The 25617-nt window shown below is 31.8% G+C and overlaps 1 protein-coding gene across 1 annotated transcript; it reads right to left on the minus strand.

Annotated features, from left to right (window-relative positions):
- Positions 1-528: 528 nt before the first annotated feature.
- PADG_08682 (uncharacterized protein) lies at positions 529-810 on the minus strand (the record flags this gene model as incomplete). Its single annotated transcript, XM_010765681.1, has 1 exon — positions 529-810. The coding sequence occupies one exon, from the start codon at positions 808-810 to the stop codon at positions 529-531; it is 282 nt and encodes a 93-aa protein (XP_010763983.1).
- Between the last annotated feature and the right edge of the window lie 24807 nt (positions 811-25617).

Genomic DNA, 25617 nt, shown 5'->3' on the forward strand with positions numbered 1-25617 from the left:
TTGATCTTGAATCATCTCTTCTGATGTCTTTTATCTTCTTTCAGTGATCCTCCCATCCGGATCCGTGAGGGGAGGCTAACTACGCTATACACAGGATCACGTAATGTAATCCACCACCCAACGCCCGTTTACACCCAACGCCCGCCATTTCAACATCACTATGATGAAATATTTTCAACATTATTTCAACAACACAATTAGATTTTAAGATGACATATTATAGGATGAAAATATATATAGAAAATTACATATAAAAATATATAGCTAATTCAGTAAATGTTTGTTTGGCTTAATAACTTGCCCAGAATGTGAAATCTTGAGTGGAGGCAAATTCAGTGAGCAAGCAATCATTAAACCAGTAGAGATTGCAATATCATCATATCCCTCTGACAGTGGATCTGTGGGCACCCTGGAAGGGCTCTGAAAAAATGATTTAGCCACTCTTTGCAAAATCAAGGGTCTACTTTTCTGATTAGAAAGGTAATTTTTGAATTCTTCAATCATTCTCTTATTCAATCATGATTGTAGTCATACAGCAGCTTGTTCTTTCTTTTCTTTTTGCTTCTGAGTCTTTTTCTCATCTCTAAGCTTCTTGTCAATCTGCTGTTGAGCAGCTCTTGCAGTCTTATTCATTTTCTTTTGCTGTTTTGTGGTCTGGCAAGCTGTCTTCCACTTTATCCTCTGCTGGATGATATCTGCCTCTTTCTGTTCCTTAAGAATAGTGTGTTGCAGCTTTGCATCCTTCTTATGAGCTTGCTCATTTTTTTTGACAACCTCTGAGACTGTCAAATTCTCACAGATGCTCTGCATCTTTGTCAGCAAGAAGAACTGCATCAATGATGAATTCAAGAGATCTAGCAATCTCATTGCTCTATCACACTTGCAATGTCTTCTCTCTTGATTAAGAACTTTTTAAAGATGCTGATTCTCTATTAAAAGAATCTCTTTATCAAGAGTAAGATTTTCCCCTGCACAAATCATCTGATTAAGATTATTAAATATTTGATGCTGCTGTTGCTTGACTTACTTCATCAATTTCCACAGATCAACAATAGAAGCAGATGTTTATGATTGATATATTGCATCAGAGAAGATGCAAGATCATATTTGAAGCTTTTTAAAAATGCATTTCAGATTGAATGAATGTAAGTCAGTAGCAGCAAATGCAGCTTCAATATTTAAAGATGTAACTGCCTCCTTTCACACAGTGTCAAAAAGCTATCAAAAAGACCTCTTTGTAGTATGTATGAATTCTATTCCAGTTCTCATTCATTCATTCAGTTGTTTGAAATATAATTTACTCAATGATTCAAATATTTCAACATCTAGCAGCTGTAATCAGTGTGTAAAATGAGAAAAAAAAACAATAAGTAGAATTCAATTTCAATCTGCATAATTGATGAATGTTATATTAACATAAAATGAGTGATCATTCAATATAAGAAGTCTATATTTGTGATCTGTCTTCTTTTTTATAAGAGGTTCAAAGATCTTCTTTAATCATGTTAACTCATATTCATCATTGCTTCACTTATTTTCTGAAGCAGTTATTGCAGTATGATGAAATTTATTAATAAAATATATAATTTTAATCTAAGTTTTAATTTAAATACTAAGCTACTAAATATATTTATAAAATTTTTATATAAATAGAATAATATTTTAATTTAGATTAATATATTTTTATATTTTTTTTCTTTATTATTTATAAATTTTTTACTTATAAAATTTGAATTTTTTAATAAAGAAAAAAATTTATAATTATAATTATTTATATAATCTTTTTAAAATATTAAAAATAAGATATTAATTTACTAAGTAGTTGTTTTTTCTTACTAAATCTTCTCTATAAATAATAAATTTATGATTAAATTGATAAATAATTTAAAATACTTGAAATATTAATAATATTAAATCTTTATTATTATAATAAACTAGTTTCAAATAATCAAAAATATAAAATTATATTAAATATCATTAAATATAAAAAAATATTGATAGATACATTGAGCAAATCTAAATATGTTAAAAAATAATCAGATAACTATATATAAATTTTTCTAAGATTAAAAACTATAGACTTTTATATTATTTTTTTTATAAATATAAATATCACAAGTATTAATTTCTTAAATAAGAAGAATATTACTAAATATATTATATCTCTAAACAGAGCTATAATCTTAATTATACTTCTATAGTAGCAGATAAAGAAGGGAAATTATCTCTATATAAAAGATAATATACTACTATATAATAAAAAACTAAAGTATAAGAATAAGACAAGTAGTCAAATATATATAGATAATTGAAAAATAAAATAGATTAATCTAAGCAACTAAATATAATTAAGATTAAAATAAATTAATTTTAATTTTTATTACCAGTGACTACATTATAATATTATTTCTGATTTAAAAAAGTGATTGCTCTTAAGCAGTTATTAAATTAATATATCTTTTTTAAAACTTAGTTAATTTTTAAAATTTTGATTTAATAATACTCTTATTTGAAAGCTCTTATTTAAATTAACTTGTCTTTTAATTTTAATAATATTCATATAAGATTTGAGAAGTTAATTATTAAAAATATACTTTTTTTAAAAAAATTAATATTTATTAATAATTTTCATCATCAAAATACAATATTTAATCTAAAGAGTATAAAAATTGAATAAGTAAAAGATTGATTAATTCAAAAAAATCAAATAGTTTTCAAAAGCTTTTATTAAGTTATTAAATTTTAAAGCAGTTGCTAATAATATGAGATAAAGTTGATCTACTTCAATTCTCAATCATATTTAGTTAATTAGATTGACTTATTCTTATTCTTAATTATTTATATATATTTAGCTACTTATTTTATTTTTATATTTTAATTTTCAATTTAGCATTATTATTATAGCTATCTAGTAGATAGATAAGTTGAGTTTTTATCTTATTATTGTCATATCTTTAGACTAATTTATAATATAATATTAAACTTTTCTTTCTCATAAGCTCTAAGAATTAAGTAAACAGGTTTTATGTTTATGTCTATATTAATATTTATATATATATTTATATCTATATATAATTGAGCTTCTCAATAGTTATGACTATACTGAGTATTTAAAATCTTTGTTAATTTTTATTCTTTTTTATTATTTTTTACTTTTTTTTATATTTATTATAAAAGCTTCTTTTGCTACTTTATATCAAAAATTTAAAAATACTATTTAGAAGCTTTTTAATTAAAATCAATAATTGTAGGCTAAATGTCAATCTTTACACACTGAATGTTAATCTTTACAGACTAATTATCAGTTCTTATAGATATCTCTAAACAACTTCTAATTTCAATCTTATCTGAAACTCTCATTGTCAGACTTTGAAAAGTTTATCAATTAAACTTTAAAATTTAATATCTGACTTCTATTATTTAAAGTTAAACTATATGTTGATCAAGCTGATATTGAAAATTCAATCACTTAGTTCTAATATATCTACTTGAATATAGATTCAAGTATATAAGCAATAATTTTTCCTCAGCTAGCTCAAGCTAAAAAAGTAAGTAATTAAAACTACAATTCAATTCTCTATTAGTTATCTCATGTATATAAGAATTTAAACAAGATAATTAATATGAAAGACAAACTATATAATTTAAAGCAGAACTCAAATAAACCTCTGATAGTCTATATTATTAAGTTTGAATATATTGTATATAAGATTAAAGTTTAAAAGTGGTTAGATTTTTTAAAGACATCTCAATTCTGCTAGAATTATAAAATATCTATTTGTAATTATTTTGCTTAGCATTTAAATTTATCTCAGATCTATAAAAAATTTTTATATATTATTCAGTAATTAACTTTTAATTTTTTTTACTCATCTTTATCTCATATTTTTTAGTAATCAAATTGCTTTACTTATTATATTACTATAATTCTATAAATCTAAATCAGATTAATATATTTAACTTTTTATATAATGTTTTATTATATATCTATAAGGGGTTGAACCCCTAGATTCGCTCTGGCTGGCTGACTCAGCCTAGTCATCATTTGCACGTGCGCATGTGATCATGCTATGTGAGTTTGCTTAAGCTTGAGTTCTTCATCTCTTTCTTTTCTTCCCTTTCTCAAGCAATTCATTCTTGTTATATAGGAGGACTAGCCTCTAGTTCTTAGAGCTTAACTCTTTACATTATGAATTGCTTCACTTCTTTCATTGATAGATCACTGAGAGTCTTAATTCTGTATCACAAAGCTTAGCAAATGTGCTGACATATGATAGACTATTGAGAGTCTTAAATTCTGCATCATGAAGTTCAGTGATAGCACTGATATATAAATAGACTGAGTTAGCAATCATGCTAATGAACAAATGAGCAACATTGAAAACATTTAACTGAATGAGATAAAGCAGCAGACTTGTACAATAAATACACAAATGAATCAACATGAAGCAATGAGCAGAGACATCCTCAGCAGCTTTGAACAACAATGAATAGTCTTTCTTCAACAGCAGAAACAGATTCAGCATGAGAACAGAGATTTAATAGTAGCTCAGCAAGCTGAAATAGCTAATCTATATCAAGCTTTGAACACTCTGACATCAACTCTTTCTCAATTGAACTCACAATCACTCATTGCAATCAGAAGATCAAAGATCAAGCTATTAGACTACAAGAAGTATGATAATTCTAATCTGAAGTACTATTCTCAGTGGGAGCTAAAGCTTCAATCAAAGCTTAAGATCAATGAGAAAGCTTTAGACAATAATAAGAAATGTGCTTAGTATGTATACTCAAGACTGGAAGAAATGGCAGCAGCTTGAGTTTATCTCTGAGTTGAGAATAATAAGAACAAGATCAACTTCATGATAGAGAGCTTACTGAAGCAGACACACATGCTCTTTAGTGATTCTGCATGACAGAAAAAGACTATGCAAAAGCTCAACAATCTGCAACAGAGTAGAAGAGCTCTCTTCAACTTTCTGTCTGAATTTAATCAGCTACTGCTGGAAGCTGGTAGTCACAAATGAGATGATCTTGTTAAAAAGAGGTATTTGAAATCTGCTCTAAGCATGGAGCTGAGGGAAGGCATGATGAGTGTAAGAAAATCATCTCTCTATGAGAATTACTGCAAGAAGCTTAGATTAGTTGATTATCAACTCTCTGAGCTTAAGACTTTAAGGCAGTGATCTAAACATCATGAGAGCAGATCTTCTTCAGATCATACAACATCTAATCCACACTCTCTACTTCATCATGCTGTTCTTAATTGATGAAATCAGTCTCAAGCTTCTGCTAATGATCTGATGAATCTCTCTTCTGATGCTATGATCTCAAGTGCTCATCACATCAAATTGATAAATCAGACAGAGATTAATCAAAGAAGAGAGCAAGGCCTGTGTCTGAGATGTGAAGTGAGAGATCATATGATTAAGAGCTGTCTGTTCAAATCTCTCAGACACTCTGCCATTCTCACAATAGCTAAGATGATCTCCAAGCTGATACTGAATGATGATGATGTGGATATGAGTAAGAATTTAGGAAAAAGAGTAGCTTCAATCAAAAGACACTGAAAGAAGTGAAATAAGAAGCTTATGAAGAAGCAATGAAGAGGATTTAAATCTAAAATGATATTCAAACCCTTCACTGTCAATGCTCTAGTAGATAATGCCTTTTCAACTAGAGTAATGATAGACAGTGGATGTAATATCTATGATCTTATTTCTCAATTCTATATTAACAAGCATAAGCTCCTATGCATTGAAATTCCTTCTGCTAAAATGACTGGCTTTGAAGACTCTATGAAACTCTCTATGAGCATAGTGACTGGCATTTAAATTGATATAGATGGTCATGTAACTGAACAGACCTTTCTCTATGAGATGAATGAGTTATATGGTCATGATATGTATCTAGATGACCTCTGACTGACTCAGCAAAAGATGACTGTGATTTCTCATCAAAGAATTGTGAGATTTGAAAAGAGTGGCATAGAGGTAGAGTTGTAAAGAATTAAGCTCTAAGAACTATAGACTAGTCCTCCTATATAACAAGGATGAATTGCTTGAGAAAGGGAAGAAAAGAATGAGATGAGAACTCAAGCTTAAGTAAGCTCACATAGCATGATCATGTGCACATGTAAACAACCTCATACTGTCAGAATCAAATTTTTGAAATATCTCTACAATCACCACTCTATTTTACTCATACTGTGGCTCAATCTACTCATCAGCTATCTAGGTATCGCCCAATACCAAGGAAGTATGGTGAGTAGCCAAAACACTCTGCAGGTGGGTTTCCAGCCACATAAGCTTAATGATCATGCTATTCAAATCAAAGCAGATATCAAAGCATTTAAGAAATATCATAACAATCTGCTAGGAAAAGCAAGAAACCCCTCATGGCAAATGCTGATAGCATTCATGAAAAGTGTTACTGCCTACATAAAGAAAACTGAAAAACAGTCAACACAGACAGAATGAACTGCAGACCTCCAAGCCACAGTGAAAGCTCAGAAGAAGATGAAAAAGAACATCATCTATATCAAGAACATCTTAACAGCCTCAATGGAGAAAGCCACTAGCACCCCAGGACTATCATACACTCAAGCCACTCAAAAGTCATATCTTCTTTGGACACCTCTACAGTCAAGGCCCTCAAGCAGACTGAGGAAAATCCTAATCAAAATAGGCAACACCATCTCAGAAAGTGAAATACAAAATGCCACTGAAGGAATCATTAAAGACAGAGTCAACAAATCACTGAAGGAAAGTCTGAATCAGAATCTAAAGAGAATGAAAATTCTTTCTGTAAAGTGACACTCTAGTGGGGACATCACACTATACATAAATGATCAAGATGCAACAAGAAAGATGCAGATACACAAGAAGAAATGACTGAAAGCACTGAAAGAAACAGCACAGCTATGAACAACATTCTTTGAAATTCTCATACATGAAGTCTTTACAGCAATAGATGCCACAAACATCAAAGAGATCAAAGATAAGATAAGATGGAACAATCCAACACTGGAAACCATGAACATCATATACACAGAATGGCTGAAAAGAGAACTAGGAGACAAAAGAGCATTCACTCTGGTGATGGAATTTGACAATAGTAAACATGCAGATAATGCAATCATCAAAGAAATAGCAATGAGAGTGCAAATGTTTACCTGTGAGTACTACAACTGAATCTGTAAGCTGAGACAATGCTTCAAGTGTCAGAAGTACAGACATGTTGAAACTCATTGCAAGACAAAATCAGCATGCAGATATTGTGCAAAAAACCACAATATCAATGAGTGCAAGTTGAGATCAAGAGAGAGAAGTGAAGCAAAATGTGTGAACTGTGGAGGAAAACATCTCATCTGAAGTGTGCAGTGTGGGATGAGAAAGATGAAACTGGTCAGACTGGAGGAATGAAAAAGAAATAAGTCTATCACTCATCAGAAAGCAGCAGCACAGCACAGGCAGAGTATCATCAGTGGACCATGAACTCAAAAAAAAGACATAACTACAAATGCAACACTCATCAGATCTATTCTTCAATCAAGAATAAGAACAGGTTCAGAACAGAAAAGGGGACAGTTCTCAAGAAAGAGTCATAGAGTGAAAACTCAGAAAGAAGAAAAAACAGATGCAGCTGTACAAATACTACAAGAGTTAAATAGCAATCAACAACTGGTGCTATCAGCCAGAAATATTAACAACAACAAACATCAATGTTATGAAGATCAAGAGACCTCTATCTTCACACAGAACACAGGCACACTAATGATCTGTGATGAATAGTACAACTCTATCAATTCTACAATACAATGTCAACAAGTCTCAAGATCAAGTTATGGTGTCACTGCTTGCAAGTCAAACAGCTTTGAAGTATGACATCATAGCAATCCAGAAACCATGAAGAAACAAATTCCAGAAAACAACATATCATTCAATTAAAGACAGATTTGATCTGATATATCAGAAGAATGAGAAGACTAAGATATGTTTCTTCATAAATAAGAATATAGCTAAGGACTGGATGTACATGTACCACACATCAGATCTAGTAACTCTGAAACTTCAAGAGAGAACTGATCAGAATCAACAAATTTGCATACACAACATATACAATCTGATAACACACTCACTAGAAGCAGAAGACACACTATTGAACCTGCAAAAAGCACTGGATAGTGAATCAGAAGCTGAACACATTGTTCTAGAAGACTTCAATCTACACCATCTGATGTGAGGAGGATTCAGAATGAGGAAAACATCAGAGAGATCAGAGGTCTTGCTTGAGCTGATCACAAGCCACCAGCTAAGTCTACTTCTACTGATGGGAGCTGGAACATGTCAAGAAAGAGAAGAGTCATCAATACTAGATCTGGTCCTGGGAACAAGTTGGATGCAAGAAAGAGTGATATGCTGTGATCTAGCAAGCACAGAGCTAGACCATGACTCAGACCATCTACCAGTAGCAACAATTCTGAACATATCAACAGTCAAAAGCAAACCTAGAAAAACAAGAATATGACATAGAATGAAAGAAAAAGAGTTCAAAGAGAATGTTAAAAGAAATCTGTCAATGACAACAAAATCACAGAACAGAGCAGAAATCAACCACTATTTAAAAGACATAATCAAGGCAGTCATCATGGCAATTGAAACACACTGCTCAAGCTCACACACCAGTCCTCAATCAATCCCAAACTGAACTTCAGAAATAAAAGAAGCTCAGATGAAAGTGAGACAGCTGCAAAGAATTCATCAGAAATCACAAACACAAGAGGCTTGGAAAGAGTATAGAGAAGCAAGAAACTACAAGAGACATCTCATTCAAAAACTGCTTAGAAAAAACCACAGAGAAAAAGTTCAGAAAGTCACAGAATCTATGCAAGATCTTTGAAAACTGACAAAGTGAGCAAAAAATAGAGAGTATAGGCCAGCACACACACCACCCCTACAATATGAACAAGGCCCACTGGAAACAGAACTGGAGAAAAAGTATGATCTACTCAGCAAATCTTTCTTCCCACTCTCAGATATAGTAGAACTGGATGATATAATTGAAGCAGAGTACCCAGAATCAATTGCATGGACAGAAATTACAGTCAGAGAAGTGCAGAAAACTATTCAAAAAGTAGCCACAAAGAAAGCACCAGGTCCAGATGGAATCCTGAACCTAGTTCTTAAGATACTAGAAGAAGAACTAGCGTCAGTTCTTACAGACCTGTTTAATGCCTGCATGGAACAAGAATACTGTCCAGACCACTTTTGAAGATTCATAACAGTAGCACTCAAAAAGCAAGAAAAGAAAGACTACACTCAGACTAAATCATATCAACCAGTGGCTCTACTCAACACAATGAGTAAACTACTTGAGAAGATCATCATCAAAAGACTATCATATTGAGTGGAAAAGTATGAGCTACTTCTCAAATTACATCTGAGAGGGAGAAAAGGCATCTCAACTGAACATGCACTGCATTGATTACTGGAAAAGATAGAGACAGCACTTAAAGAGTAGATGACATCTAAGACAGTATCTGTACTATCATTGAATGCAATTGATGCCTTTGACTATGTCTCACATCCAAGGCTTACTCACAATTTCAGAAAGAGAAAGATACTGATAGTTGTAGTGAAATGAATTGAAAGCTTTCTAACAAACTGAAAAACCTCAATAAAACTACCAGAAGAGAGTTCAGAAGAGAGAAATGTTGAATCAGAAATATCACAAAAATCTCTCATGTCATCAATGCTTTATCTGTTCTTCAATGCAGATCTGATGAAAGAATGTCAAGATACAGAGAGCAACACAGCAGCTGTAGGCTGGATTGATGATATGAATATAGTGACTGTGAGCAAATCAGCTGAAGTGAACTGCAGAACCCTGGAAAAGATACATGAGAGGTGTAACAAGTGGGAAAAAACTCATGGCTCAAGGTTCAACCCAATCAAATACAGTCTGATTCACCTTTTCTACAGATCTGAAGAACTCAATAATCATCAGATCATGACTATAAGAGGACACACTATAACTCTGAGCTGATGCTGCTGAATTCTGGGACTTATAATAGATGATCAGCTCAAGTGAAAGGATCATGTGGAAAAGTTGGAAGTCAGAATGATCAAGACATTAGGAGCTCTCATCAGTCTAGCAGAATCCACCTGAGGCACAGAATATAAAGAGCTGAGAAGCATATACAGAGCAATAATTCTACTGCAAATGACTTTTGCAGCATCAACATGGTTTGTGTCAATTGAGAGCATGCCTAACTATAGAGCACTGCTAATAAACAAGCTGAAGGCTGTTCAAAGAAAAGCTGCTAAAATTATTACAGACTCATTCAAGACTGTCTCAGGACCAGCACTGAATATAGAGACACACCTTTCATCACTTTGACTGTACATGGAGAAAATAACAGCAGAAACTTATCTGAGACTCAAAACAACATCTCAATGAAAAATTCTAAACAGAATTCAGAAAGAGAAAACCTGGAGAGAATACTCACATGATTGGAAAAGTCTAACAAGAAAGTGGACACTGCTGGAAAGACATGAGCACCACTGCTGAAAAACACTTGAAAGAGAAGATATTGACAATCTGAAAATTAGAAAGTCATTTATAGTACCTTCTTGATGAACACCATCAGATATACACATTGAGGACAGAGAAGATGCCAGAAAAAGTCAAGACAGATATCAACAAGAAACAGGAACAAAGCTGAGGATATACACAGACAGAAGTGTAATCAACAACAAGGTAAGTGCCTCAGTAGTGCTAGAGAATCTTAACTTCACAGAAAAGATATACTTGGAAAGTGCAACCAGGGCTACAGTTTATCTGACAGAGCTCAAGGGAATTCAAACAGCTTTATTCATGACAGAAACACTACAGACAGATGTGATCATCTTCTCAGATAGTCAAGCAGCAATTCAAGCAATTCAAGACCCCCAGACCAATGGACAATAAATAATGGAGTGAATAGTGAACATTTGGAACCAACTTCAAGAAAACAACATCCAGGTTGAGATCAGGTGGATACCAGCACATGAAGACATCCCAGGAAATGAAAAAGTGGATATTGCAGCCAAGGAGGCTACTGGGTGGAGACTGATCACAAACATCAGAGATCACAAGGTGCAGAAGGACACAGATCAAACTGCATCACAATTCAATGTTCAAACACTGCTGAAGCTTCTCAAAACTAGACTCAGAATTCAAATGGAAGCAAAATGAAAAGAGACCTGGAAACAAGAGAAATGAGGATGTGATCTCTTCAGAATAGTCAAGGAACTCAGCAGGAAAATATCAAAGCTTCATACAAAACTGATCTGACCACTATCAAGTGTCCTAACCCAGCTATGCATGGTCAACATCAGACTACAACAATTTCTATTCTCAAGAAAAGCTCCAGGAATTGAGGATGGAAGATGTGAATGTGGACAAGAGAATCAAACAATTTCACATGTTTTACTAAACTGCAACAGACATGTTAGCCTTCACAATGAACTTTGAAATGAAAAAAGAACTACAGACCTTCAAAGAATACTTACAGATCCAGACATGGTAGCTCAGACTGTCAACTTCATGCTTAAAACTAAGCTTCTTGGACAATTTGAGAGTGTACAGAGTTAAACTGTCAAGCAATGAGTTCTTAATTGTTTCAGATGCTCAACAGCCCTTACTGCAGCAATGTGTGCAGGCAAGATAAGAATTGTACAACAGTCACAAGGAAAAATCTAACTAACAACATGTTTCTTTCTTTCTACTATTTTTCTATGTCAAATTTTCAATTCTTTTGTAACTGCCTGCATGTGATTTAAATGAAATCTTGTAATTAGCAACTGCATTGATTGTTTTGCTTATATTTTGAGTAGTTGAACAGATTAGGACTAGCTTATTCCTGCATAGCGGCCTTTGAGGCGGCTGGATCAGTGTATGAAGTAATCAAATCAATCAATCAAATCAATCATGTGCACATGTGCAAATGATGACTAGGCTGAGTCAGCCAGTCAGAGTGAATCTAGAGGTTAATCTTTTATACTACCTCTCTTCTCCCTCTTTGTTGTGAGTCTTTACAACTATTTAAAGCCCTCTTTACATCTAATTTTGCCTGCTGAGAGGACTCTCAAGCATTCAAGACCTTCACTTCTTGTAGAAGACTCACATCATTTCACATAGACTCAGCTCAATCTACTCATTTAATGAGATATTGCTTTTTCCTCTGGTAGATTCATTTGCCTCAAATTTTCTCAATCTCAAACTCAGATTCTTTCAGAGTCTTTATAGCAGATGGCTGTCAGTCAGTTTGCCTCTGACTAGGCAAAGAATCTGTCACCACAGCATGTAGAAGCTTTATATTAAAGACATTGTGAATGTCAGATGAAATGTTCAGTCAGTAAGCATGAGATTCTATCTTTTCTAGCACAGTATATTGATTGTATTTTGCATCCAGCTTCTTGCACAGATGATTAGTTCTCATGTTCTCTAAGCTCAACCAGACCTTATCTCCAGGTTGAAAGCTTGAAGCTGAGTCTCTTCATCTATTTGTGTATTTCTCTTGAGATTGCTGAGCATCTGTCATTTTTACTTAAGCTCACTTCAACACTTTGTGAGTCTTTCTCATGTAATCATCTGCAAACTCAATAGAATTATGTGGTGTTTCAACAGAAGGTGCATCAGCTATATCAATGAAGGAGATGTGGAAAAGATGTGTTAAAAAACTCACATCTGTTGAGACAGCATCTCTATTATTGATGACCAGCTCTGCTAGAGGAAGTCATTCACACCAGTCATTCTATTGAAAGCTAATGTACTTGCATAGATAGATTTTCAGAGTCTGATTCATTCACTCTGTAGCTCTGTCAGTCTCTGAGTGATAGACTGTAAAGAGTCATCTCTTAATGCCTAATTTCTCACACACTCAAGTTCAAAACATGCTTGTGAAAGCTGATCCTCAATCTGACACTACTGTCTTAGAGATGTCATGTTGAGAGATGATGTTGCAAAGAAACACTCTAGTTACTGTCTTCACATCAGTTTTCTTAACTGCTTTTAATATAATCTTCTTGATCAGTCTGTCTGTTATAATCATGATATTCATATATTCTTTAGAGCTCAGTAAGTTCATGATAAAGTCCATGAAAAGCTCCTGCCACATGTGTTCAGAAATGAGAAGAGGCTTAAGCAGTCTCTGACATCAATCTCTTCATGCAGTGTTTGATCTGCAAAGATGACAGTTTCTAGTCATTCTTCTCACATCAGCAGCATAGTCTGATCAGTAGAACTCACATCTTAGAACTTCTGCTGTTTGCTCTTGCCCAGAATGACTGGTAAAAGATGAGTCATGAGCCTTGTGCACTAATCTGATTCAAAGAGATTTGAAGTCTGGCACTCACTTACAATCTCAAAAGAGAAGCTCTCTGTTCTCATTTAAAGAGCACTCAGAGATGAAGGCCTTAATACTGAGTTCAGAAGGAAATCTGAATCTTCTCTCATGAAGAGTTTACTTCAGATGCTGCAGAATCTTGTCATTTTTGTGAGCCTCATTTCACTGAGCTTGAAGAGACATCTCAGGTTCCACACTGGCAGCAGCCACTATTGATTCCATTCCAGGTGCCAGTACATTAAACTTAAGTAGTTGAGCTTGCCTCTGCTTGATCCTCTCATCATCAGCACTCTGTGACATGTTCTGCTCTCTTTGTGATAGAGCATCTAGTCTAGCATTCAACTTCTCTGACCAGTAATCAATTCTGAAGTTGAATTGATAGAGAATATTCATTCAACATAGCTGTCTTTCATTTAGTCTGCATGTAGTCATGAAGTATTCTAGATTCTTATGATCTGTGAGGATCTTGAATTTCTTTACACTTTGTAGCTCAGTGTTCTATTTTTTTAAACACTCAATTATTACTAATAACTTCTTATCATGAATCTCATAGTTGCATTCCACAGGTGAATGCTTGCAAGAGAAGAAGGCACATGAATGTAGAATGCTCTGCTCATCATATTGTAGCAGTACTTTTTCTGAGATATAATCTGAGAAGTTCATTTCCAATATAGTCTCACAGTCAGAGTTGAATTGAAGCAGGATCAAAGTGAAGATAAACATTGATTTTAGACACTTAAAAGCTTCCTCAGCCTTGCTCATCCACAAAAAAGAAACATTCTTGTGTGTAAGAATTGTCAGTGAGGTCATAATCTTTGAGAAATCTCTGAGAAATTGTCTATAGAAATTGGCAAAGCCTAAAAATCCTCATACATCTTTAAGAGTAGTAGATGTCACTCATTTCAAAACAGCTTTAATCTTCTCTGAATTCATTCATATATCCTTGTCTGCTTCAATGATGAATTCAAAATATTTTGTGCTGTTCATTTTGAACTCACTCTTTCTAATGTCTGCCTGCAGGCCTGCTTTCTGTAGATGCATAAGCATCTTTTGTACATGCTCACAATGCTTCTGTAAGCTTCTTGAGGAAAATATCAAGATGTTATCTAAATAGACTGAGCAGAAGTCATCCAGATATTCATGTAATGCCCAGTTAATATATTTTTGAAATGTGCTCAGAGCATTGATCAAATCAAAGAGTGTAACCAGCTACTCAAATAGTCTGTATTTGATTTTAAAGACTGTCATCCACTCATCACCTTCTATGATTTGAATCTTGTGAAAAGCTGCAATAATGTTCAAATTAGTGAATCATTTAGTCTATTCAATTCACTGTAGAGTCTTGCTGATTAATGATAGAGAATATCAATTCTTTCAGATGATTTTATTAAGAGCTCAATAGTTCACACAGAATCTTAGCTCATCTCTAGACTTCTTTGTGAATTATATAGAGGTGGCTGTGGAGAAGTTGCTCACTCTAATAAAACTCTTATCTAGATAATCTGTAAGAGTCTTTCACAAAGCTAGTAGTTCCTCTTGAGATATATTATATAGTGAGCTTCAAGGGGGTTGTTCTGCACTATCATCAGTCTTTTTAATCAGTTCAATCTCATGATCTCTACCTGGGCCATGAAGTGGGGGTAGAGTGTCAATAGCTTTCTTATCAAATATGATCAAAAACTCATGATAATGTTCAGACAGCTTTTCTCTAAAGTCAATCTTTGATTTCACTTTCAGAGTCTTTTGAATGTCAGTCAAACTGACAGCAAAGATCTCAATGTTTCACTTCTCTCAAGTGCTCACAAGCCTAGAGAAGCTTACAGCAGAGATGGGAATCACATCAGCTTTTGTGTTTGAACTAGACTCTTATAAGGGGTTAACCTTTAGATTCACTCTGACTGGCTGACTCAGCCTAGTCATCATTTGCACATGTGCACATGATCATGCTATGCGAGCTTGCTTAAGCTTGAGTTCTTGTCTCATTCTTTTCTTCCCTTTCTCAAGCAATTCATCCTTGTTATATAGGAGGACTAGCCTCTAGTTCTTAGAGCTTAACCCTTTACATTATGAATTGCTTCACTTCTTTCATTGATAGGCCACTGGGAGTCTTAATTCTGTATCACAAAGCTCAGCAAACATGCTGACATATGATAGGCTATTGAAAGCCTTAAATCCTGCATCATGAAATTCAGTGATAGCACTGGTATATGAATAGACTGGATTAGCAATCATGCTAACAAATGAAAGAGCAACATTGAAAATGTCTAGTTGAATGAGATAAAGCAGCAGACTTGTACAACAAATACACAAATGAATCAATGTGAAGCAATAAGCAGGGATGCCCTCAGCAGCTTTGAACAACAATGAATGGCCTTTCTTCAACAGCAGAAACAGGTCCAGTGTGAGAACAGAGATTTAATAGCAGCTCAGCAAGCTGAAATAGCTAATCTACAACAAGCTTTGAACACTCTGACATCAACCCTCTCTCAATTGAACTCACAACCACTCATTGCAGTCAGAAGATCAAAGATCAAGCTATCAGACTGTGAGATGTATGATGATTCTAATCTGAAGCACTACTTTCAGTGAGAGCTAAAGCTTCAATCAAAGCTTAAGATCAATGAAAAAGCTTTAGGCAATAATGAGAAATGTGCTTGATATGTGTACTCAAGACTGGAAGAAATAGCAGCAGCTTGAGTTTACCTCTGAGTTGAGCATAATAAAAACAAGATCAACTTCACAGTAGAGAGCTTACTGAAGCAGACACACATGCTCTTTAGTGATCCCACACAACAGAAAAAGACTATACAAAAGCTCAACAATCTACAACAGAGTAGAACAGCTCTCTTCAACTTTCTGCTCAAATTTAATCAGCTACTGCTGGAAGCTGGCAGTTACAGATGAGATGATCATGTTAAAAAGAGGTATTTGAAATCCAACCTAAGCATGGAGCTGAGGGAAGATATGATGGGTGTAAGAGAACTATCTTTCTATGAGAATTACTGCAAGAAGCTTAGATTAGTTGATCATCAACTCTCTGAGCTTAAGACTCTAAGACAGTGATCTAAACATCACAAGAGCAGATCTTCTTCAGATCATACAACATCTAATCCACACTCTCTACTTTGTCATGTTGTTCTCAATTGATGAAACCAGTCTCAAGCTTCTGCTGATAATCTGATGAATCTCTCTTCTGATGCTGTGACCCCAAGCACTCACCACATCAAATTGATAAATCAGACAGAGATTAATTGAAGAAGAGAGCAAGGCCTGTGCCTGAGATGCAGAGCTGGAGATTATATGATTAAGAGCTGTCTGTTCAAACCTCTCAGACACCCTGTCGCCTCCACAATAACTAAGGTGATTCTCAAGCCAGTACTGAATGATGATGATGTAGATATGAGCAAGGATTCAGAAAAAAGAGTAGCTTCAATCAAAAGACACTGAAAGAAGCAAAATAAGAAGCTTATGAAGAAGCAATGAAGAGGATTTAAATTTAAGATGATATTCAAACCCTTCACTGTTGATGCTCTAGTAGATAATGCCTTTTCAACTAGAGCAATGATAGACAGTGAATGTAATATCTATGATCTTATTTCTCAATTCTATATTAACAAGCATAAGCTTCTGTGCATTGAAATTCCCTCTGTTAAAATGACCAGCTTTGAAGACTTCATGAGACTCTCCATGAGCATAGTGACTGGCATTTGAATTGATATAGATGGTCATGTAACTGAACAGGCCTTTCTCTACATGGTGAATAGGTTACATGGTCATGATATGTATCTAGATGACCTCTGGCTGGCCTAGCAAAAGGCAACTGTGATCCCTCATCAAAGAATTATGAGATTTGAAGAGAGTGGCATAGAGGTAGAGCCTAGTTCAAACACAAAAGCTGATGTGATTCCCATCTCTGCTGTAAGCTTCTCTAGGCTTGTGAGCATTTGAGAGAAGTGAAACATTGAGATCTTCACTGTCAGTTTGACTAACATTCAAAAGACTCTAGAAGTGAAATCAAAGATTGACTCTAGAGAAAAGCTGTCTGAACATTATCATGAGTTTTTGAATGTATTTGATAAGGAAGTTATCAACACTCTACCCTCACTTCATGGCCCAGGTAGAGATCATGGGATTGAACTGATTAAAAAGGCTGATGATAGTGCAGAATAACTCTCTTGAGACTCACTATATAATATGTCTCAAGAGAAACTACTGACTTTGTGAAAGACTCTTATAGATTATCTAGATAAGAGTTTTATTAGAGTGAGCAACTCCCCTGCAGCTGCCTCTGTACTATTCATGAAGAAGTCTGAAGGTGAGCTAAGATTCTGTGTGGACTATCAAACTCTTAACAACATCATCTGAAAGAATTGATATTCTCTATCATTAATCAGCAAGACTCTACAGCAAATTGAACAGACTAAATGATTCACTAAGCTGGACATTATTGCACCTTTTCACAAGATTCAAATCACAGAAAGTGATGAGTGGATGACAGTCTTTAGAACTAGATACAGACTATTTGAGTGGCTGATTACACTCTTTGATTTGGCCAATGCTCTGAGCATGTTTCAAAAATATATCAACTGGGCATTATGTGGATATCTGGATGACTTCTGCTCAGTCTATTTAGATGACATCTTGATATTTTTCTCAAGAAGCTTATGAGAGCATCACAAGCATGTACAAAAGATGCTTATGTATCTACAGGAAGCAGGCCTGCAGGCAGACATCAGAAAGAGTGAGTTTGAGATGAACAGCATAAAATATCTTGAATTTATCATTGAAGTGAGCAAGGATATACAAATGAATCTAAAGAAGATTAAAGCTGTTTTGAAATGAGCAACATCTACTACTTTTAAAGATGTAGAAGAATTTTTAGACTTTGTCAATTTCTATAGACAATTTATCAGAGATTTCTCAAAGATCATAACCTCACTGATGATTCTTACATACAAGAATGTTTCTTTTTTATAGACAAGCAAGGCTGAGGAAGCTTTTAAGCATCTAAAATCAATGTTTATCTCTGCTCCAATCCTGCTTCAATTCAACTCTGACTGTGAGACTATATTGAAAATGAACTTCTCAGATTATGCCTCAGAAGGAGTGCTGCTACAATATGACAAGCAGAGTATTCTACACCCATGTGCCTTTTTCTCTCACAAGCATTCACCTGCGGAATGCAACTACAAGATTTATGATAAGAAGTTATTAGTGATAATTGAATGTTTAAAGAAATGAGACACTGAGCTATGAAGTGTAAAGAAATTCAAGATTCTTACAGATCATAAGAATCTAGAATACTTCATGACTACATGCAGACTAAATGAAAGACAGCTATGTTGAATGAATATTCTCTATCAATTCAACTTCAGAATTGATTACTGGTCAGAGAAGTTGAATACTAGACTAGATGCTCTATCACAAAGAGAGCAGAACATGTCACAGAGTGCTGATGATGAGAGGATCAAGCAGAGGCAAGCTCAACTACTTAAGTTTAATGTACTGGCACCTGGAATGGAATCAATAGTGGCTGCTGCCAGTGTGGAACCTGAGATGTCTCTTCAAGCTCAGTGAAATGAGGCTCACAAAAATGACAAGATTCTGCAGCATCTGAAGTAAACTCTTCATGAGAGAAGATTCAGATTTCCTTCTGAACTCAGCATTAAGGCCTCCATCTCTGAGTGCTCTTTAAATGAGAACAGAGAGCTTCTCTTTTGAGATTGTAAGTGAGTGCCAGACTTCAAATCTCTTTGAATCAGATTAGTGCACAAGGCTCATGACTCATCTCTTATCAGTCATCCTGGGCAAGAGCAAACAGCAGAAGTTCTAAGATGTGAGTTCTACTGGTCAGACTATGCTGCTGATGTGAGAAGAATGACTAGAAACTGTCATCTTTGCAGATCAAACACTGCATGAAGAGATTGATGTCAGAGACTGCTTAAGCCTCTTCTCATTCCTGAACACATGTGGCAGGAGCTTTCCATGGACTTTATCATGAACTTATCAAGCTCTAAAGAATACATGAACATCATGGTTATAACAGACAGACTGATCAAGAGGATTATATTAAAAGCAGTTAAGAAAACTGATGTGAAGACAGTGACTAGAGTGTTTCTTTACAACATCATCTCTCAATATGACATCTCTAAGGCAATAGTATCAGATTGAGGGTTGACTTTCACAAGCATGTTTTGAACTCAGATGTGTGAGAAATTAGACATTAAGAGATGACTCTTCACAGTCTATCACTCAGAGACTGACAGAGCTACAGAGTGAATGAATCAGACTCTGGAAATCTATCTGTGCAAGTACATTAGCTTTCAACAGAATGCCTGGTGTCAATGACTCTCTCTAGCAGAGCTGGCCATCAATAATAAAGATGCTGTCTTAATGAGTATGAGCTCATTTTTTTTAACATATCTTTTCCACATCTTCTTCATTGATATAGCTGATGCACCTCTCATTGAATCACCACATAATCTTATTGAGTTTGCAGATGATTATATGAGAAAGATCTGTGAAGTGTTGAAGTGAGCTCAAGTAAAAATGACAGATGCTCAGCAATCTCAAGAGAAATACATGAATAGACAAAGAGACTCAGCTTCAAGCTTTCAATCTGAAGATAAGGTCTGGTTTAGCTTAGAGAACATGAGAACTAATCATCTGTGCAAGAAGCTGGATGTGAAATACAATCAATATACTGTGCTAGAAAAGATAGAATCTCATGCTTATCAACTGAACATCTCACTCAGCATTCACAATGTCTTTAATGTAAATCTTCTACATGTTGCAGTGACAGATTCTCTGCTTAGTCAGAGACAAACTGACTGACAGCCACTCACTATAGAGACTCTGAAAGAATCTGAGTTTGAGATTGAGGAAATTCAGAGTAAGTGAATCTATTAGAGGAAAAAGTGATACCTCATTAAATGAGTAGGTTGAGCTGAGCCTACATGGAATGACACAAGTCTCCTACAAGAAGTGAAGGTCTTGAATGCTTGAGAGGCCTCTCAGCAGACAAAATTAGATGTAAAGAGGGCTTTAAATAGTCATAAAGACCCATAACAAAGAGGAAGAAGAGGGGTATTATAAGAGATTGAACCTCTAGATTCACTCTGGCTGGCTGACTCAGCCTAGTCATTGTTTGCATGTGTGCATGTGATCATGCTATGTGAGTTTGCTTAAGCTTGAGTTCTTCATCTCATTTTTTTCTTCCCTTTCTCAAGCAATTCATCCTTGTTATATAGGAGAACTAACCTCTAGTTCTTAGAGCTTAACTCTTTACAATATCTTATTAATTTTATATTCTTAATAAAAGAAATATTATTAAAAAAGCTATTGTATATATTGTAAATCTAATAATTATTGAGTTGAAAAATAATACTTTTATTTATATTTCTCTAAGTTTTATTATTATCAATTGCCAAATGAATCCCAGCCTCTAATTAAAAATTTGATGATGATAACTTAGATATTGATGAAATATAAAAAAAAATATTTAAAAATCTGATAAATAATAGCTAAGATGATTAATCTACTAATAATCTTGATAAATTTTATTTGACTTATTTTCTGTATTTAATATTACTATTTGAGAGTAAATACTTTTTAAACTTAGAGATAATATTATAATATAAATGCTGGTAATATGAAATAAGATTTATATATTTTAATTTTCAATTATATATATATATTTAACTGCTTATCTTATTTCTATTTTTTAATTCTTAATTTAGTATTATCATTATAGCTATCTAATAGATAGATAATTAAACTTTTATCTTCTTATTTTCATATCTTTGAACTAAGTTATAATATATTATTAAGAAAAAATTTATTTGATATACTTGAAAACTTTGTTAATTTTAATTTTTTTTTTATCATATCAAATATCTTCTCATACTGCTCTTATTAAAGTTTATTTAAATATAGTAGAAAAGATATCTATGAAAAGTAAAGAGCATATAATCTAAAATTTTTATATCTAATCTTTATAAACTAAAGATTAAAAATAAAAACTAACTAGATATAGTTAAAAATAAAGACAAACTAGAACTAAATACATATTTATAAAATATCTTATAGAGTTGAGCTTTAACTAATTTTTTAACAAGTTTAACAAAGTTCAGTTAAGACTCAGTCAAACTCAACTAAAGATTTAATTAAATCTGATCAAACTCTAGTAAAGATTATGTTTTATTTAATAATTTTTGCAGATTTCTTTTACAATATTAATTTATTTCTGATTTTTCTTCAAAAAGTAAAAAAAAAACTCATTTAAATTTTTTTTCAATAACAAATTTAAATACTAATTTTATACTTATTTTGAAAAATTAAACTATATATTAATTATAATAGAAAAATTTCTATAATATAAATAGATTTAGTCAGTTTTTAATAATTTCTCTATAAAAATTATATTTTTTACTAGTTTTTCTATTAAAAACTAGTAAAATTGATTTTAATTTATTAGATTCTCTTGAAAAATCGAGTTTAGTTACTGAACTAATAGTAAAATCAAAAAGATTTTTCTATCAAAGTTTGTTAAAATAACTATAGATAGAAGTTAAAACATAAAAAAAATACTCTCTATATTTGAAATAGAGAAAAAGACTTCAAAAAACTTAATAAAAACTTTATAAATAAAAGAGTAAAAAAGAAAAAAAAAGAGATAAGTTAATAAATCAAGATAAACAGCTTGATAATTTAAAATTTGTAGTATTTATTTTAAAAAATGATATAGATGAAGAGAAAAATTAGAAAATTATTAATATTTTAATTCTACTATGAAAGTATATTCATGAGATCATCAAGTTCACAGTATATATGATCAGTTCAATCAGATATATTCTACTCTAGTCTTAAACTAGTCAATTTAAATAGATAATTCTCACTCAAAATCAATTAAAAGTAATATAGAAAGTAGTTAAAATGTCTATATTTATATAAATAGCTATGTTAGGCTCAGCGCCCTACCGAGGCCCGGCGCCCGGTTAGACTCGACCCGGCGCCCCGCTGGCTCAGCGTCTGACCGAGCCCGACCGAGGCCCGGTTAGACTCGACGTCGGATTAAGCTCGGCGCCCGATTAGGCCTAATCCACATCACGTGACCACACGACCATGCAGGTGGTTATAATCCACGCAGGCCCCAGCACCTCTTTCATCCCATCAAGCTTAGTATTTCATTATATAGCAGTTAGTAATGCAGAGAGTTTCCTTCTTATGCAGCTCACATTCACTCTCTAACAAAGATAAAATAATATTCAATAAGAATAAAATAAATTCTCAATCAAGAAGTAGAACTAAAAGATAAAATTATTAAATAAAAAGATTATCAAAAAGCAAGTCTTTAATAAAATTAAATAGACTATTTATTTATCTACTTTATAAAAATATATAATCTTATATCTTAGAAATTAAGTTTTATAAAAAATATTATAATTACTAATAATAGTAAATTATAATACTAAAAAGAATTTATTTTTATTTATATAATTATTTAAATGTATATTATAATAAAAAAAGAATAAAAAAAGTAAAATAATTTTTTAAAATTATATTTTTATAGAATAATATAGAAAGAAGTAATATTTCTAATTACTCTTATTTAAATGTAGTTTTTATTTAGAAAATTAATATTATTTTTATATAAAAAAAAATCTAGATACTGAAAATCAATCTTTAATTTTATATTCTAGCTATTATTATTTTTTACTAAAAAAAATTAAAATTAAATCTAGAGTAACAATATACTATAGAAAGAGCTTAAAATTTTAATTTAATTTAGAATAAAATATAATTTCAGATTTTAATATTCTAGTTGATAATATTATAGATAAATTTAATTAAAGTGAATTTATTCAGCTAGTTAATTTTTAATTATACTACTGCATAACTCACATCTTGTGTGAATGCATCACATTAAAATGATAAAAATATTGAAATGATAAAAATCTTGAATCACATTCTCATTATTGCACTCTATATTAACAATCAGTAGTTAATTTATAATAAAAAGATTATCTACATCATTCTCAATATATGTGTCATCTTTAAATTAATTTAATTCCTCTTCTGTCAGTGATATGAGTGAGTTATTGTTAATTTTTATGAGATCAACTTCAAGTCTTCATCACTTCTTATTCTTCTCTTTTTCAGCTTTACTATTTTTACATTACTTGATTTTTCTATTAACATCTTTAATAGTAAGAACTTTCTCTACTTGAATTTGATAATAGATTATTTTAGCTGTGTAATACTTACTGATGTTGAGAAAGTTCTTTAATTCAGTAATCTGTTGCTTATTAAGTTTTATATTGATTAGATTTACTTTGAATATCTTGTTCAAACAACATGTTAAAATAAGTGATTTTAAATCAAGAGTATCTTTAATATTTTATATAGTATTTTCTATAATATTATTATAGTATTTTAGCTTTTGAATTATCTTTAATGAGAATAGCTGAGAGAAAAAGATAGATATGTAATCTGAATCATTCTTATCTTCATAAATCTGCAGTGAAGGAGGTGATCAGATTTACTGCTTAAGAGAGTCAAGATCTTGGTCAGAATTTCATGAATATATGCCATGTTGAGCCTATTCTGCAGCTATTGTATAAGATTTAAAGATCTGCTTTTGCATAGCTAAGAGGTCTTATAGGAACTGTTGTTTTTTTTACTTAACAAAATCATGATATGTGGTATAATTGACTGCTTTTGAATGATAATACTTATATTGCTAAAATGATAAACTATTCAAAAATTGTAGTAAATAAATAACATGTAATGAAAATTTATATAGAAATATCTTATAAAGATCTATATATTGTATAAACTCAAATAGAATCTAAAGACATTTAAATTGTATATTAATATATTCAATATCTTCAATTATCACTCTTTTTAAATTTATTTACTTTTGTTTCACTCTCTTATACTTAGATAGACATTCAATATATCTATAAGTTTACATCTTGCTGACTTTTGAAGAAGAGATAGTAAAATCTATATGTTGATATCTTAGCATTGAATTTATAAAATCTTCAATATGTTCAGCTGTGAGAGAATAATTCTTTTAATCAAGTAGCTTAACTTATTATTTATATGCATTCTTCTAATTCTTCTTTAATCTCTTGTTAATTGAAATCTTTACAGTATTCAGATTTCTTCCATTGATATATACTCAGAGATATTGATAAGAAATCTCAAATTTTTGTGACAGAGACAGTATTTTGAAATTAATGTTTTTTTGATGATAAGTGATTGCTTTTTGAATATGGTCTTCAATATATTTATTCTTATTTGACATTATAATGAGTTATTAATTAATGAAGATGATGAAAATGATGAAGATAATAAAATTTTAAGATTTTTGTTATTTTAATGTTTTTATCATTTTGATATGATGCACTCATATGAGATGTGAGTTGCACAATAGCATGATTATAATAAAAATCTTAACAAGAAAATAATAGTAGTTTAACAGTGAATAGAGCTCTTCTTAACTTATTAGTAAATAAAAAATCTATTATAAATAAAAATTTTAATACTTATTACTTATAATAAAATAATAACTATACTCAGTCTATATGAGTAGATAAATTAATAGATTAACTTATCCTAAAAGAATTTAAACTAATTAATAAATATGATAAAGAAATATATTATAAATGATATTTATTAAAAAAGTTAATTATAAATTTAATCTTTTTATTTAAAAAATTATATAAAAAATGAATGTAAAATTGATTTATTAATTCAAAAAAAGTATTAAAATCAGATTATAAAGTCAGTAAAGCTTTCTACATTAAAATATAAATATTAAAATCAAAATTATATTACTAGTATATTTTAAGAAAAATATTAAGTATTAATGAGAGTTTTATTTTCAAAGTTAATAAAATCAAAAGAATATATTTTTATAAATGAATATTATAATAATATAACAAAGTAAAAATGATATAACTTAATAAAAAATGAGTTAGAAATAGTTATTTTCCCTAGTTCTACTAAAACAGCTGCTGAGCCTAACTCTATAAATTATTTTATATTATAAAAAGTATATTATAAGCTAAGAGAATAATTTTTTATATTATTTATCTTTTTGATAAAATATAAATACTATTCAATATGTTATAGAGAGGCAACAGAGATTATTCTAGTAAAATTTAATAGAAAGTCATTAATTTTTAAATTCTATAAAGTTATATCTCTTTTAAATTATT

This window comes from Paracoccidioides brasiliensis (assembly GCF_000150735.1).
Source record: "Paracoccidioides brasiliensis Pb18 unplaced genomic scaffold supercont2.30, whole genome shotgun sequence".
NCBI lineage: Eukaryota > Fungi > Ascomycota > Eurotiomycetes > Onygenales > Ajellomycetaceae > Paracoccidioides > Paracoccidioides brasiliensis.